The 13,939-nt window shown below is 37.5% G+C and overlaps 1 protein-coding gene across 3 annotated transcripts; it reads left to right on the top strand.

The window, feature by feature from the left end:
- The first annotated feature begins 4,203 nt into the window (after positions 1 to 4,203).
- Positions 4,204 to 12,743, top strand: LOC117416284 (uncharacterized). Of its 3 annotated transcripts, XM_059029986.1 has the most exons (9): positions 4,211 to 4,475; positions 8,313 to 8,427; positions 9,013 to 9,124; positions 9,441 to 9,528; positions 9,685 to 9,849; positions 10,075 to 10,200; positions 10,541 to 10,703; positions 11,209 to 11,288; positions 11,840 to 12,743. In XM_059029986.1, exons 3-9 carry the CDS (start codon positions 9,021 to 9,023, stop codon positions 12,143 to 12,145), a joined length of 1,032 nt encoding a protein of 343 aa, XP_058885969.1. In that variant the 5' UTR covers positions 4,211 to 4,475; positions 8,313 to 8,427; positions 9,013 to 9,020; the 3' UTR covers positions 12,146 to 12,743. The 3 variants fall into 3 exon arrangements, with proteins under 3 accessions (XP_058885963.1, XP_058885971.1, XP_058885969.1); XM_059029980.1 differs by lacking the exon at positions 9,013 to 9,124 and having other exon boundaries at positions 4,204 to 4,475; XM_059029988.1 differs by lacking the exon at positions 9,013 to 9,124 and having other exon boundaries at positions 4,204 to 4,475; positions 10,541 to 11,288.
- Positions 12,744 to 13,939: the final 1,196 nt, after the last annotated feature.

Genomic DNA, 13,939 nt, shown 5'->3' with positions numbered 1-13,939 from the left:
CAGTTGTCCTGGGCGAGGATTGGTTTTAACACCTTTTCTTGGTGGTTGCTCTCCTGGGCGGAGGAATGTTGTCTTTTGTGTGTAATGTTTTGATGGAACAGGTGGCAACTTATTGGTCATGTTACGCTTGTCTTCCAATGCTAAGGCCAAACATCGCAGCACCTGGTCATGGCGCCAAGTAAACCGTCCTTGGCTAAGAGCCACCTTACATCCTGTCAAAATGTGCCTTAATGTTGCAGGTGATGAACACAAAGGACATGAGGGATCCTCTCCTACCCAGAGGTTTAGGTTCTGTGGTGATGGGAGAACATCATATGTTGACCTGATGAGGAAACTGATCCTGCTCTGTTCCATTGACCATAGGTCTTGCCAGCCAATCTTGCGTTGTTCCACACTCTCCCATCTCATCCATTCTCCCTGTTTGGCCTGGGAAATGGCCTTTATACACCTCATCCTCTCCTCCTGCTTTTGCACCTCGTTGACTACCAGCTTCCTTCTTTGAGCTGGGGCCGCCTTGTGCCATGTAGGAGGAGTTGAACTGAAACCAAGACCCCCTCTTCCATGCTGAACTTGCCCCATGATATCACCAATTCGAAGGGCAGCCTTTGCATCTTCCACAGCTTTCTTTGCCGCCCACTTTCTTCCAGTTTTCAACACAGGTGCTGCCTCCCTTACGCATTTATCGCGTGACTCTACTAATGTCATTTCCAGTCTGACCTTGGCGCACTTAAACTCCTCGGTTAGAGCAGAGACTGGTAGCTGCAGTATTCCTTTACCATAAAGTCCCACTCTGCTGAGGCAGCGTGGAACTCCCAACCATTTCCTGATGTATGAACTGATTAAAGCTTCCAGCTTCTCTACTGTTGTCAAAGAAACCTCGTACACAGTCAGTGGCCACAGCAACCTCGGCAGTAGACCAAACTGAAAGCACCAGAGTTTTAGTTTACCTGGTAGAGCGCAGCTGTCTATGCTCTTCAACCCTTCCACTGCTTGTTGTCTAACTTCTCCCACACGAACTGTGTCCTTTAGATCCCCGTCGTACCATCTCCCAAGACTCTTCACTGGCTTCTCAGACACTGTTGGTATTGCCTCACCATTAATGAAGAATGTTTTATCTACTACTTTGCCTTTAATTATAGAGATGCTCCTTGATTTAGTGGGCTTGAATTGCATTCGTGCCCATTCAATGTTATTGGTTAACTTGCCCAATAATCGATTAGTGCAGGCTACTGTTGTAGTCATGGTTGTCATGTCATCCATGTATGCTCGAATTGGTGGTAGTCGCATTCCAGAAGCCAAGCGCTCTCCTCCTACTACCCATTTTGATGCCCTAATGATTACTTCCATTGCCATGGTAAAAGCCAGTGGAGAAATGGTGCATCCTGCCATTATTCCAACCTCTAGGCATTGCCATGTAGTGCTGAATTCTGAAGTTGAAAAACTGAATTGCAAATCTCCAAAATAGGCTTTCACTAAATTTGTTATTGTCATCGGTACACTGAAAAAATCAAATGCTGCCCAAAGTAGTTCATGTGGCACTGAACCATATGCATTAGCCAAATCCAGGAATGTCACATGGAGCTCCTTCCTCTCCTTTTTAGCTGATTGAATTTGTTGCCAGATCACATTGATGTGTTCTAAGCAACCTGGGAAACCTGGAATGCCCGCTTTTTGTATTGAAGTGTCAATGAAGCAGTTCTTTAATAGGTAAGCTGACAATCTCTGAGCAATAATGCTGAAGAAAATCTTGCCTTCTACGTTTAATAGGGAAATGGGACGAAACTGACTGATGCTTGTAGAATCTTTTTCTTTAGGTATAAAGACTCCACCTGCTCGGCGCCATGCTCTTGGTACAACCTGTTTTTCCCATGCCACTTTCATCAATTTCCACAGAATTCGTAGAACTCCTGAAGCACTCTTGTACACTCTGTACGGAACTCCATTAGGCCCTGGAGATGATGAAGCCCTTGCTTTTTTCACAGCTTGCTCTATTTCTTTCCACTTAGGTGCACAGTCCTCCATTTGGTATTCTGGTGGATTGATAGGTGGGATGTCTGACGGAATTGACATAGGCTCCTGCCTTTTTGAATCTGTATGTGTTTCCTCCAAATATCTCTCCAGCTCAACCTTAGATGCTTTTAGTGTGCCATTCTTCTCACTGGTGAATAACTTCTTTACAAATTTGAATGGGTCTTTATAAAAGTTAGTTCTCGCACGCTCCTTCTTTTTGTAGCGTTTCCGTAGGCGCTCAGCTCTGCGCAATGTTGCAAGCTTATCTTTTATGACCCTTTGTAAGAGATTGAGTCCCTCCTTCTGACTTTGTTCTGCTCTTCTCCATTGGTTCCTCAGCTGTCTCCTTTCTCTAACTAAGCGTTCAATCTCCTGCTGCCGTCTAGACTTTCCAGGAATAGTTTGTACTTTTTCCTTCCTTTTTTCAACTCCAAACCTCTCACTTCCATATGCGTAGATGATGTCCCCAAATTTATCCAGCTTCTTTTCAACTGTTCCACTTAATCTTTCCAATGCAACGCAGAGATCTGTGTTTACTGTGTCCCATGCAGTTTTCTCACAAGCTCTTGGCCATTTAACTCCAGGCTTGTGCCCGTTGAGGTATTTACTCGCGCATAGTTTTGAATGTTATTTCCGAATCTTTCCTTTAAAATGTTTGAAGGGGACACTGTATTACTTAAAACGTGAATTAACGTCTTAAATCGTGTTAAAAGTGAGCAGTTACCTTGGGATTACACACCAGGTTCAGACGCAATGATTGGATTTATGTATCCGCAGGCGACCTGAGACTCACCGTTTCAACGGTGTCAGGAGTGCTCAACAGAAAAGAATGCATAGAGAAAAATAGTGTATACTGGCCAAGGGCTTTGGTTTTGCCCAGAGCCGTAACTAAGCTTTTAGCTACCGGGGCATGCAAATATATATATATATATATATATATATATATATATATATATATATATATATATATATATATATATATATATATTGCATGCACCTCCGGAATGAAGCAACCGGAGGTGGATGGAAATGATCCATATCGTAGCTAGCGGGGCATGCAAGACTCCATATCGTAGCTAGAGGGGCATGCAATTATATATATTTTCAAGACGCAGCTCCGAAAGCCGATCAAATATAGTCGTGTCATAATTGTTATTATTACTATTGTTCGTATGTTTTATTGATTAACGCCGAATTCTAGATTATGTAACTATTACATTTGAGATACATTTAGTAACTTTAATGGCTTCACTGTAAGTAGACTACGATTAAAGATTCAACCTCTGTTACAAAGTCAGTGAGGCACACACAAATTACTGTGTTTTTTAGGGGGAAAATATACTTTTTAATGATGTATTTTTAAAGCTACACTGTTTAATTTGTCACCCATACAATCTGAAGCAATCTTCGATAGCTTCCCATTACTTGTATTTACTTTGTAATATTGTAAAATAATAACGTTAAAATACTGTACTGTAGAGTGTGGCTTAATTTGTGGTAGTGATGTAATGTATATATATATATATATATATATATATATATATATATATATATATATATATATATATATATATATATATATATATATAAGACATTCATTAGTTAGGACTAGCCCGTTTCTTTAAAAAATATTATATATATATATATATATATATATATATATATATATATATATATATATATATATATATATATATATGCGTTCGTAAACTCAATCTGTGCCAGAGCGCAGTCTAACCGTTCCTAAACCGTTGAATTTCGGAGCGCTCGAGCACACTGGCCGCTCCAGTTTCAGAGCTGGAGAACGTTCACTTTCAAAAAGGCTAACGGCTCGCTGTGGTGGATGCGGGTATATTCTAAACCTATTTTTATTATTTATTTCATATTTGTCATTTTAATGTTTTTTGAGAGAAAAAAAAAAAATTCACATATTTTAAGTCCGGGTTTTACATTTTGAAGCTACTGAAGGGGAGGAGCCGTATGTAGGCTAGCCTTGTTCAACACCAATTAGCAATGAGCAGTTATATATATATATATATATATATATATATATATATATATATATATATATATATATATATATATAATCTCAAACTGAAGAGCAGCAGTAATAATTACAGTATTATTATTAGACTTAAGAGTTGAAAACTCATATAGAAAATCGGTTATATCGGTCTCAAAAAAGCCATTAAACTGCATAATGATCATAGTTAATAATAACACAGAATGTAAGCTTACAATAAAACTGTATTTCCAAATTTGAAAAAACTTTTAATTGAAAACTTATAAGATGTATCTTTCCAACATAATACTCATGTAAACGGTCTTGTCATTTTTTTCAGATTCAAAGGTGAATGCCTGGTAGCACAATATGGAAAAGTCAGCTGTGGAGGAATGGACTGTTGAAAATGTAGTGGAGTGGATTTCTGGCTTAGGTCTGGGCAACTTCACGGCAAAATTTACAGGTGCAAAATTGATATGCCAGTCTACAAATGTACTTATTGTAGTGTCATAAAGTACACAGTTCAAAAATATTTGTCTCATTTAGAGCTTGCTCACCAACACATTCCTCATTTCACTATCAGATGTAGTGTGGAAAACTGCAGAAAACAGTTTGGAACCGTCAATTCTTTGAGAAAGCATTATTATAAACATCACACAAATTACATCAGAGGACAGCAGTCAACATCCTTGGATTGTAACAATGATTATGCAGATCCAGAAAGTAATAGAGACTCTGACACTGCTTTGCTTTCTGTCTGTAGTGAAAATTTCAGTCAGGTGTCTGTGCATGACTTCCAGTTTGAGCTAACAAAAAATATTGCCACATTTATTTTAAAAATCCAAGAAAAGCATTTACTACCTAAAGTAGTCCAGGACAGCTTGGTTCATAATTTACAATTCATTCTAGATTATTTTCATGAAAATTATTCACAACTAATTAGACAGTGTTTAAATGAAGCAGGCTTCAATGTTGAAGAGAATTATTATTATTATTATTATTATTATTTATTTCTTAGCAGACACCCTTATCCAGGGCGACTTACAATCGCAAGCAAATACAAATACATTCAAGTGTTACAATACAAGTCATACAATAAGAACAAGAAATACAATAATTTTTTCAAGTGTGACAAACCACAATTCAATAATACAGCAGATAATAGTGAAAGTTACATCAGGATATGATTAAATAGTGATAGTTACATCAGGATATGATTAAGTACAAAATACTACAGATTAAACACTTGGCAGATTACAATATTCTGAGGTACAGGATTAAATGCAGTAAAATAGGGGGCAGATAAGAGCAAAATAAAGCATATTTAAATGAAGGGTGATAGTGTCCCAGGATACAACAGAGGAGTTCTACAGGTGCTGTTTGAAGAGGTGAGTCTTAAGGAGGCGCCGGAATGTGGTCAGGGACTGGGCAGTCCTGACATCTGTAGGAAGGTCGTTCCACCACTGCGGAGCAAGGGTGGAGAAGGAGCGGGCTCGGGAGGCAGGGGAGCGTAGCGGAGGTAGAGCCAGTCTTCTAGTGCAGGCGGAGCGGAGAGGTCGAGTGGGGGTGTAGGGAGAGATGAGGGTCTGGAGGTAGCTGGGTGCAGTCTGATCAAGGCATCTGTAGGCTAGTACAAGAGTCTTGAACTGGATGCGAGCGGTGATCGGGAGCCAGTGGAGCGAGCGGAGTAGTGGAGTAGCGTGGGCGAAGCGAGGCAGAGAGAACACCAGGCGGGCAGCAGAGTTCTGGATGAGCTGGAGCGGACGGGTGGCGGATGCAGGGAGGCCAGGCAGGAGGGAGTTGCAGTAGTCTAGGCGGGAGAGTACCAGGGCCTGGACCAGGAGCTGGGTAGCATAGTTTGTGAGGAAGGGTCGGATTCTTCGGATGTTGCTCAGGAAGAATCGGCAAGTGCGTGCCAGAGTGGAGATGTGCTGGGAATAAGAGAGGCAGGGGTCCAGGGTGACTCCAAGGTTCTTAGCTGAGGAAGAGGGAGAGAGTGTGGTAGATTCCAGAGGAACAGAGATAGAGAGATCAAAGGAGGGGGAGGAGGAGGGAAAGAAAAGGAGGTCAGATTTAGAGAGGTTGAGTTTGAGGTGATGCGAGTGCATCCAGGAGGAAATAGCAGACAGACAGGTAGAGATACGGGAGGAGATGGTGGAGTCAGAGGTGGGGAAGGAGAGGAAAATCTGAGCATCATCAGCATAGAAATGGTATGAGAAACCATAGGATGCTATGAGGGGGCCCAGGGAGCGGGTGTAGAGAGAGAACAGGAGAGGACCCAAGACTGACCCTTGGGGGACTCCAGTTAAGAGAGGGTGAGGTGTGGAGGTTGCTCCACGCCAGGTTATGAACAGCTTAGCAAACTATTAGCTGAAGAAAATGTCCTGAACAAAGCAGTAGACTTTGTTGCCACAGACTATAAATTGGTTGAGTTTTGCAAAGAAACTCTAGGACTTGTTGAACCTGTATCACATTTTCCTTTTATTATGTACCGATCTTGGACCTTCTTAAACAGGAAGACATCTGGGAATGTGTAAACAGAGAAACTGAATCAAAACCTGGCGATTACTTATGTGACTTCTGTGACAGTGACATTTTTCAGAAACAATTTCCCCGAAATTCTCACTTTCTTAGGATTCACCTATATACAGATGAATTTGAGGTTGTTAACCCCTTGGGCTCCAAAAAAACAATTCATAAAGTTTGTGCTTTCTATTTTACTTTAGGAAATGCATCTGTGAAATACAGATCACAACTAAGTCACATTTATTTGTGTGTTCTAGTAAAATACAAACTTTTGCAGACAAAATACAGTTATAGTGACATACTACAACCTTTAATAAATGACCTAAAAGTGTTGTTCACAGATGGTATTCAAGTAACAGTAAATGGTGAAACTAGACATTTTTGTGGAGCTGTAGTAACAATATCAGGGGACAACCTTTCATCTCATGCTTTGGCAGGATTTAAACGTTCATTTAACTGTGGGCGTATATGCAGATTTTGCATGATATTGCATGAAGAGATTTCAGACAAGTACTCTGAGGATGATTTGATAATTCGAGCATCTGATGCTCACAGATCACATTTGCATTCACGGGAGGTTAATGCAGAAGTTGCCAGTATAGCGTATGGAGTTGTTGCTGAATGTACGTTTGAACAGCTACCGTATTTTGACACTACAACTTCTTTCCCTCCAGATGTTATGCATGATATCCTTGAAGGAGTTATTCCATTACTTTTACGACAACTTTTGCTCACGTTGCATTCAAGACAAATTGTTTCTGTTCAAAACATTAACACTGAACTTGATTTATTTTCCTTTGGACAAAATGACAAGAAAGGAAAGCCAGTTAAATTGTCATTAAAGCATTTAAATGCTGGTACTTTTCCTGGCACTGCCATTCAAAAATGGTGCATGTTTAAATTTCTTCCATTTCTAATTGGCCATTTTGTCCCAACAGAAGATGAACACTGGCAGCACTACCTTCTGTTTCGTGAAATAGTAGACTTTGTAATGTCTCCTGTTGTGAAAAAGTCGTCACTTTCACATTTGCAGATTTTAATTGGAGAATTTCTCAGTGAATTTAATAGACTGTATCCTGGTAATTTTATACCAAAATTGCATTACTTGGTACACTACCCCAGATTGCTAGCTGAATTTGGACCACTTCGATCACTTTGGTGCTTACGTTTTGAAGGAAAGCACCAGTACTTTAAGCGGCTTGCAAGAAATGTGTGCAACTTCCGGAACATCTGCTTTACTTTAGCAAAAAGACATCAACAAAGACAGTGTTGGGATTTTTGTTGTGCAGATGCTTTGCATCAGTCATATGAGCAAGAAGGGTCTTGTGTTGTTCAGCTATCATCTACATCTTTGAAAGACATTATTCTTGAAAAATGCAATATTCAAGCCAGTGAACTTGAAGCTGATGAAACCATACTGAAAGTAAAGAAACTAACTGTGGATCACGTGAAATACGAAGTCAAGGATTACTTCATTGTCGATGTAGTCCATGAGGATTTACCCATTTTTTTCAAAATCTTGCATATCATTCAGTTTAGGTGTACATGGATTTTGTGTGGGAAGGCTTGCATGAGTGGTGTACATTAACAGCTGGCAATGAAGTTGACTACCATGCACTCGATGCTTATGAAGACAGTGATGGATGTTTATATATTGCATCATCATACTGTGTATAAGGTACTGCTTGCATTTAAAACTGTGAAATTAATTACAATGGCAGGTTAACATTGGTGCTTATTTTTCTGATTAATGTTATGTTTTTTTGTTCATTAGGTGAAGAAATAGATGGTGAGACTCTTTTAGGTCTGACAGAACATATGATTGGAAAAATCTTCCGAACTATGAAGGACCAAGTCAAATTTTTAAAGGCTCTCGAGAACCTTAAAAGGTATGTAATGACAAATATATTATACATTATGTTAGTCTATTGTTGTGTTTTAGTATTTACATTTAAATACCACATACTATACAGGAATCACTTTGAAAAGTATAAATTACTACTACCAGTACGCTTTTTGTATTGTAATGTTGTATTGTAAGAAAGATGTATATTATGGGAGTACATTTTTTTATGGAAACACAGAGAGAGAGAGAGAGAGAGAGAGAGAGAGAGAGAGAGAGAGAGAGAGAGAGAGAGAGAGAGAGAGAGAGAGAGAGAGAGAGAGGTATTTTCACTAGTTTAATTCCTGAAAATGAGGACTGGGAATGTATGGTTTTAAACTTCTGTGTAGAAAATTAATATGGCTGTTATATTATAAGGCTCTGTTTAAATATCAAGTCTTTAGATATTTTCAGGTGATTAAAATTATGAAATATTGTTTTTTTTGTTGTTTTTTGTATTTTCATAGAACAAAAGCAAATGAGCATATTGTTTCAGAGAAGGTGCTACCAGTAGAATGCAGAGAAGTGCCACAAACCTCAACAAGTGTTCATGTTTGGATCGCATGTTATACATTGCCTATATTTCCTCCAGTTGTACAGATGGCCCTTGATAGAAAGGACATTGGTTTCAAATCAAAAGACAAATCTGCCCTTCGTGCAGCTCTAATACAGACTCTGTTTGATGACCTCAGCAAATATACGCTGTAAGAACTGAGATTTCGGTGTTTGTTTTAGATACATAGGCAACCAATTTTAGAATAATTACATAACATAAAATAGCATATTCATTTTTAAAAGGATTACTATTTTTTTTAAAATCTATCATAACAGCAATATTTTATTCAAGAGAAAAAGTTTTATTAAATTCATTTTGATAATGCTTTTCAGCATGTTTTTTTGTAAATTAAAGCAATTGTAAAATGCAACTGTATTTCATGACATTATTTCTCAAATATATATTTTTCTTACAATTCACTTACAATTCATATGCCTATATTATTTTCTAATCTGTATATTTAGGTATCCAGACCACATAATGTACAGTACTGTGCTAAGTACTTTGTGCTGTAAGTACAGATTTCTAAGGGATGACAGCCAAACTGGATATGTGAGTATACATTTGGTAGTTATATTCATAAAAGAAATAGTCGAATAAACATTAATTTGTCAAAATTATGCAGCGTTAAATATATTTTTACTAGTTGATATGTATTTTTTATAGCCAGATAATGGACATAGGTTTAACTTTCTATCATTGTTTCAGGCTACTCTACTTGAAATACTGAGAAATAAATTCAAAAAAGAGAGAAAGACACTTATTTCAGTGGAGACTGTAGAAGACATGAAAAAAAAGTTTGGTGCTGTGGGTCGAGGAAGGAAGCGTGCACCAGAGCAACAGCAACCGCTCATGGAAAAGAGAAGAGAATCTGTAAGCCTAACTCTTGGATCTGCATTGACAGAAATAGATTGAAATAGAATTACATACTTTATATATGTACATACATGCGATTGTGTAGTTTATTAGCTAATTGGCTTTCATGGAGAGTACTTGATCTTTAGCATTTTTCCAGAGTAAAGAAAAGCACAGAGAATACATGCAGTAAATGCCTGATCATAAGTATTGAATTACTTAACGTTATGATACATATTGCAGATGCAAAGTGAGGAGTTCCCAGGAGAAGACGAGCATAGTACTGTACACACTCGGGAAAGAATGATGGAGAAGAAGTCCACTGAAGAAGTCCTTGGTCTGTTTCCATTCCTAAAGCATCCTAAACTGGTAGGTAATAGTTTTTATTCTACTATGGTGATTGATCAGAAATTAATATTTTTAGTTATAAGCATGTATAATCACTTTAATTAGTCCTCCTAGGTGACCTTTCTGCATCAGCAATCCACCTGCTCCAGCTTTTACAAAACTCCACTGCTCCTGGTTTTTCCCATGCAACTTCTTTCTGCTCGCATTCAGTTTAGTTTGATTTTGTTTTATTTATTGATTTTTTTAACTACTACATTATTTGTAAGTATTCAACTCTTTTTTACAGCTGTGTATATCGCCTTGGATAAAGGCATATGATAAATAAATAAATATAATAATAACTTTAGCATCTGTATTTTAGCTGTTGCACGAAGTAGAACTACGTTTTGGAGTAAACTTGGAACGGAACCTAATGAGTGGCCTATCCAGAATGGTAGATCCTATTTTCAGACTTTCTAGTGGGCATCTTCTAACTACTGTGATGTCCTACATTGAAGATGCTTCAGATAAGACACAGGAAAATGGTAATGTATAAGAAATATTTATTGTACATCAAATTGTTTTGACCTATCTCAGAATAGGATCTATAAATAACTATTAAACAGAAAATGATGCAACTTCATTTCATACACTTAGAGCATAATATTTCATGGGGAAGATAGCTGGTATTTAACTCTCACAGGGGCATAAAAACCAATGCGAAAAACCTGCATGAACAGATTTTTAGAAACTTTGTTGATACTGTTCTTAACATTTTTTTGCTCCAATCCACAATAACGTTTGTATCAGTGGTGGTCAGTCCTGGTCCTGGAGAGCTACAGTCTTGTGTGTGTTTTTTTAGGTACCTTTAAATCATTTAAACTATTCTTTATCTGTGCAGTTTAGCAAATAATGAATTCATGAATGTAACTGAGAGCACTGGTGGAATGCAAAGCCAAAGATCCTGTACCTCTCAGACCAGGGTTGCTCAACATTCTTCCGTTTGCTTTGTACTTTGTATATGATCTGATACCCTATTTGTTTTTTTAGGACTGAGAATGAATGCTGCATTGTTGCTGTTGCCAGCTTTGTTTCGAGAGAGGGAAAATCTGTTGTTTGTTGTTGACCAAGTAAGTTAATTGAGCTCTACTTTTTAAATGTAGCTTAACTGAATTGATGTTTTCAATGTTAAATACAAAGTCAAATTATCATTTAGAGATATCTCAAAATGAGTTTGAGATATCTCCAAATTAATTCCTGATATCTGTAAACCATTTTGAGATATCTTAAAATATGTTAAGATATCTCTAATTATTTCAAAATATTTTAAGATATATTCAACTGATTTAAGGATATTTTGAAATATTTAAAGATATCTGTTAAATATTTAAAGGTATCTCTTAATTTGGCTTGCCATAAATGTGTACTTAATGAATTATGAGGGAGACTTGTAGGCAATTAACAGGAGTTTAAGACGTTCCTCGCTGTTTTAAGTGAGATCCGACAGTTTAAATGTTTTTAAAGGGAGGAATATTACGAAATCCCTTTAAAGTAGCCGCAGCCCCACCACACGAGCCGCCACTGCTTGTAGGTATGGTGAGATGCTGCTGAAGTACAATTTCACATAATTTATTGTTGAATAAAGTTATTAATTATTATTATTATTTTAAAATCTATACAGGTACCACCATCACCTACGCCAACTATCGTTTTCAAGGGAACAACAAGCCCATTGGCAGCAGATGACATCTCTGTTTGTGTTGATGGAATTGAGATACTCAGTGATTATCCAGGAATGGATATCACCCTTGCTGTTGAATGTATTTTTTCTCTTTATTTTTCCTTGGGCATTGAGTATCCTAAAGCTCTAAAAAAAATTCTGACTTTCATGGAAAGGTACTTCATGAAGCTGAGTACCTCTGACAAAGTACCTTTGCCAGTGTTAAAGATGTACAGTCAAATAACTGCACTTTTACTTGGGGAATAATTATATTGATCTGATGGAATGCCATTTTAACATTTAATCTGAAATTAAATGAATTTATTGTGTCAACTATTTAATTTGATTACAAAAACAGAATGTTTGATATAAAAATGTAATTGTACATATCAAAAAAAGTATTTATTTTAAATGTAAATGGCTGATTAGAAAATTAATTGTTTATAACAAATGTAAATTGTTTTTAATAGAAGTTTTGATCTCAAAAAACTAATAAACATTCAGTATTAATTTATAGATATCATAAACTCATAATAAGCTCTGATCTAAATACTGTACTGTAGCTCTTCTAATTTGTGCCACCAAAAAATGAATAAGAAAAAAGAAACCCACGTTCATCAGTTTCAATATACATTTGATCTCAGCTTTTTCAAGGTCTATTACATGTTCTTGAAAATGTATTTTGTGTAAGTTTCAGGAAAATCTGTGGGATGCATAGATTTATTTTCCAGTTTGCTGCGAGACCCTTTTTTTCACTGTGTAAATAATATGGTTTAATTATTAAAAACACACAGGTTGAATAAAACTGTGTAAAACTGTATATAACTAAACCTGAAACTGAAACTACTCTAATGGTTTAACCTGTAAAAGCAATAAATTGTTATATAAATGTTTAATAAATAAATTGTTGGCATCCTGAATTGAGTGATTTATCAAAGCACTTACACTTCTGAGGTTGGGGGATTCTAAAGGATGTGAAGAGCTCTTAAAGGTATACATTTGTTTTTTCCCAGATGAACCAAACAACCCTCCATAGAATGTTAATTGTAAGGTTCAATAGTGTAACTCTTATGGTTCTATATTAAACCTCAATAGAAGGTTCTTCAGAGGAACCAATATGGTTCTGTATTATACCATTAATATAAGAACCATGGTGGTTCTTTATTAAACCTCTAATGCTGGGTTCTTCCAAAGAACCATTTTAAAAGGTTCCATATAGCACTTCAAAATGGTTCCAAATCTATACCAGCAGATAGAACCTTTTAGGGTTCTATATTGTACCCTTTTTTCTAAGAGTGTACTGCATAAAAGAAACGAGTGTGTTGTCGTGGCAGTTGGTGATCAAAGAAATAAAACAAAATAAAATCAATAAATAATAATGTCATAGACTTAAAGTCATACCTTTGAAGTCATAATGCATTGCAAGTGTTATTAGGGAATGTTGTGCTGTGTTTTCAAGCGCTTCAGTGTGCTGCTCTGCAAGGTTTGGAGACAGCGGGTGCGTTCATGGAGATCAAGAGCAGCCGGAGATCAAGAGCAGCCGCCGCAGGGGAGGGATACCATGGTAAATAGGTTACCTATTTACCATGGTATCTCTCCCCTGGGTGCGTTGTGTTTTGGTGAGCAGTAATGCAGGAAAGCAGCGGGCGGGATGGCGAGCTTGTCCTGCTGCTCCAACACAAGCTACCTTAAGAGCCGGTGCGATGCGGGCAATGGATGAAGTTCGTCAGGAGTACTGCATAAAAAAACGAGTGTGTTGTCGTGGCAGTTGGTGATCAAAGAAATAAAACAAAATAAAATCAATAAATAATAATGTCATAGACTTAAAGCCATACCTTTGAAGTCATAATGCATTGCAAGTATTATTAGGGAATGTTGTGCTGTGTTTTCAAGCGCTTCAATGTGACAGCGGGTGTGTTCACGGAGATCAAGAGCAGCCGGAGATCAAGAGCAGCCGCCGCAGGGGAGGGATACCATGGTAAATAGGTTACATATTTACCATGGTATCTCTCCCCTGGGTGTGTTGTGTTTTGGTGAGCAGTAATGCAGGAAAGCAGCGGG

Source organism: Acipenser ruthenus, chromosome 1, assembly GCF_902713425.1.
Source record: "Acipenser ruthenus chromosome 1, fAciRut3.2 maternal haplotype, whole genome shotgun sequence".
NCBI lineage: Eukaryota > Metazoa > Chordata > Actinopteri > Acipenseriformes > Acipenseridae > Acipenser > Acipenser ruthenus.
Note: the sequence above shows the minus strand (reverse complement) of the source record. Positions and strands in the feature narration are given on the sequence as shown.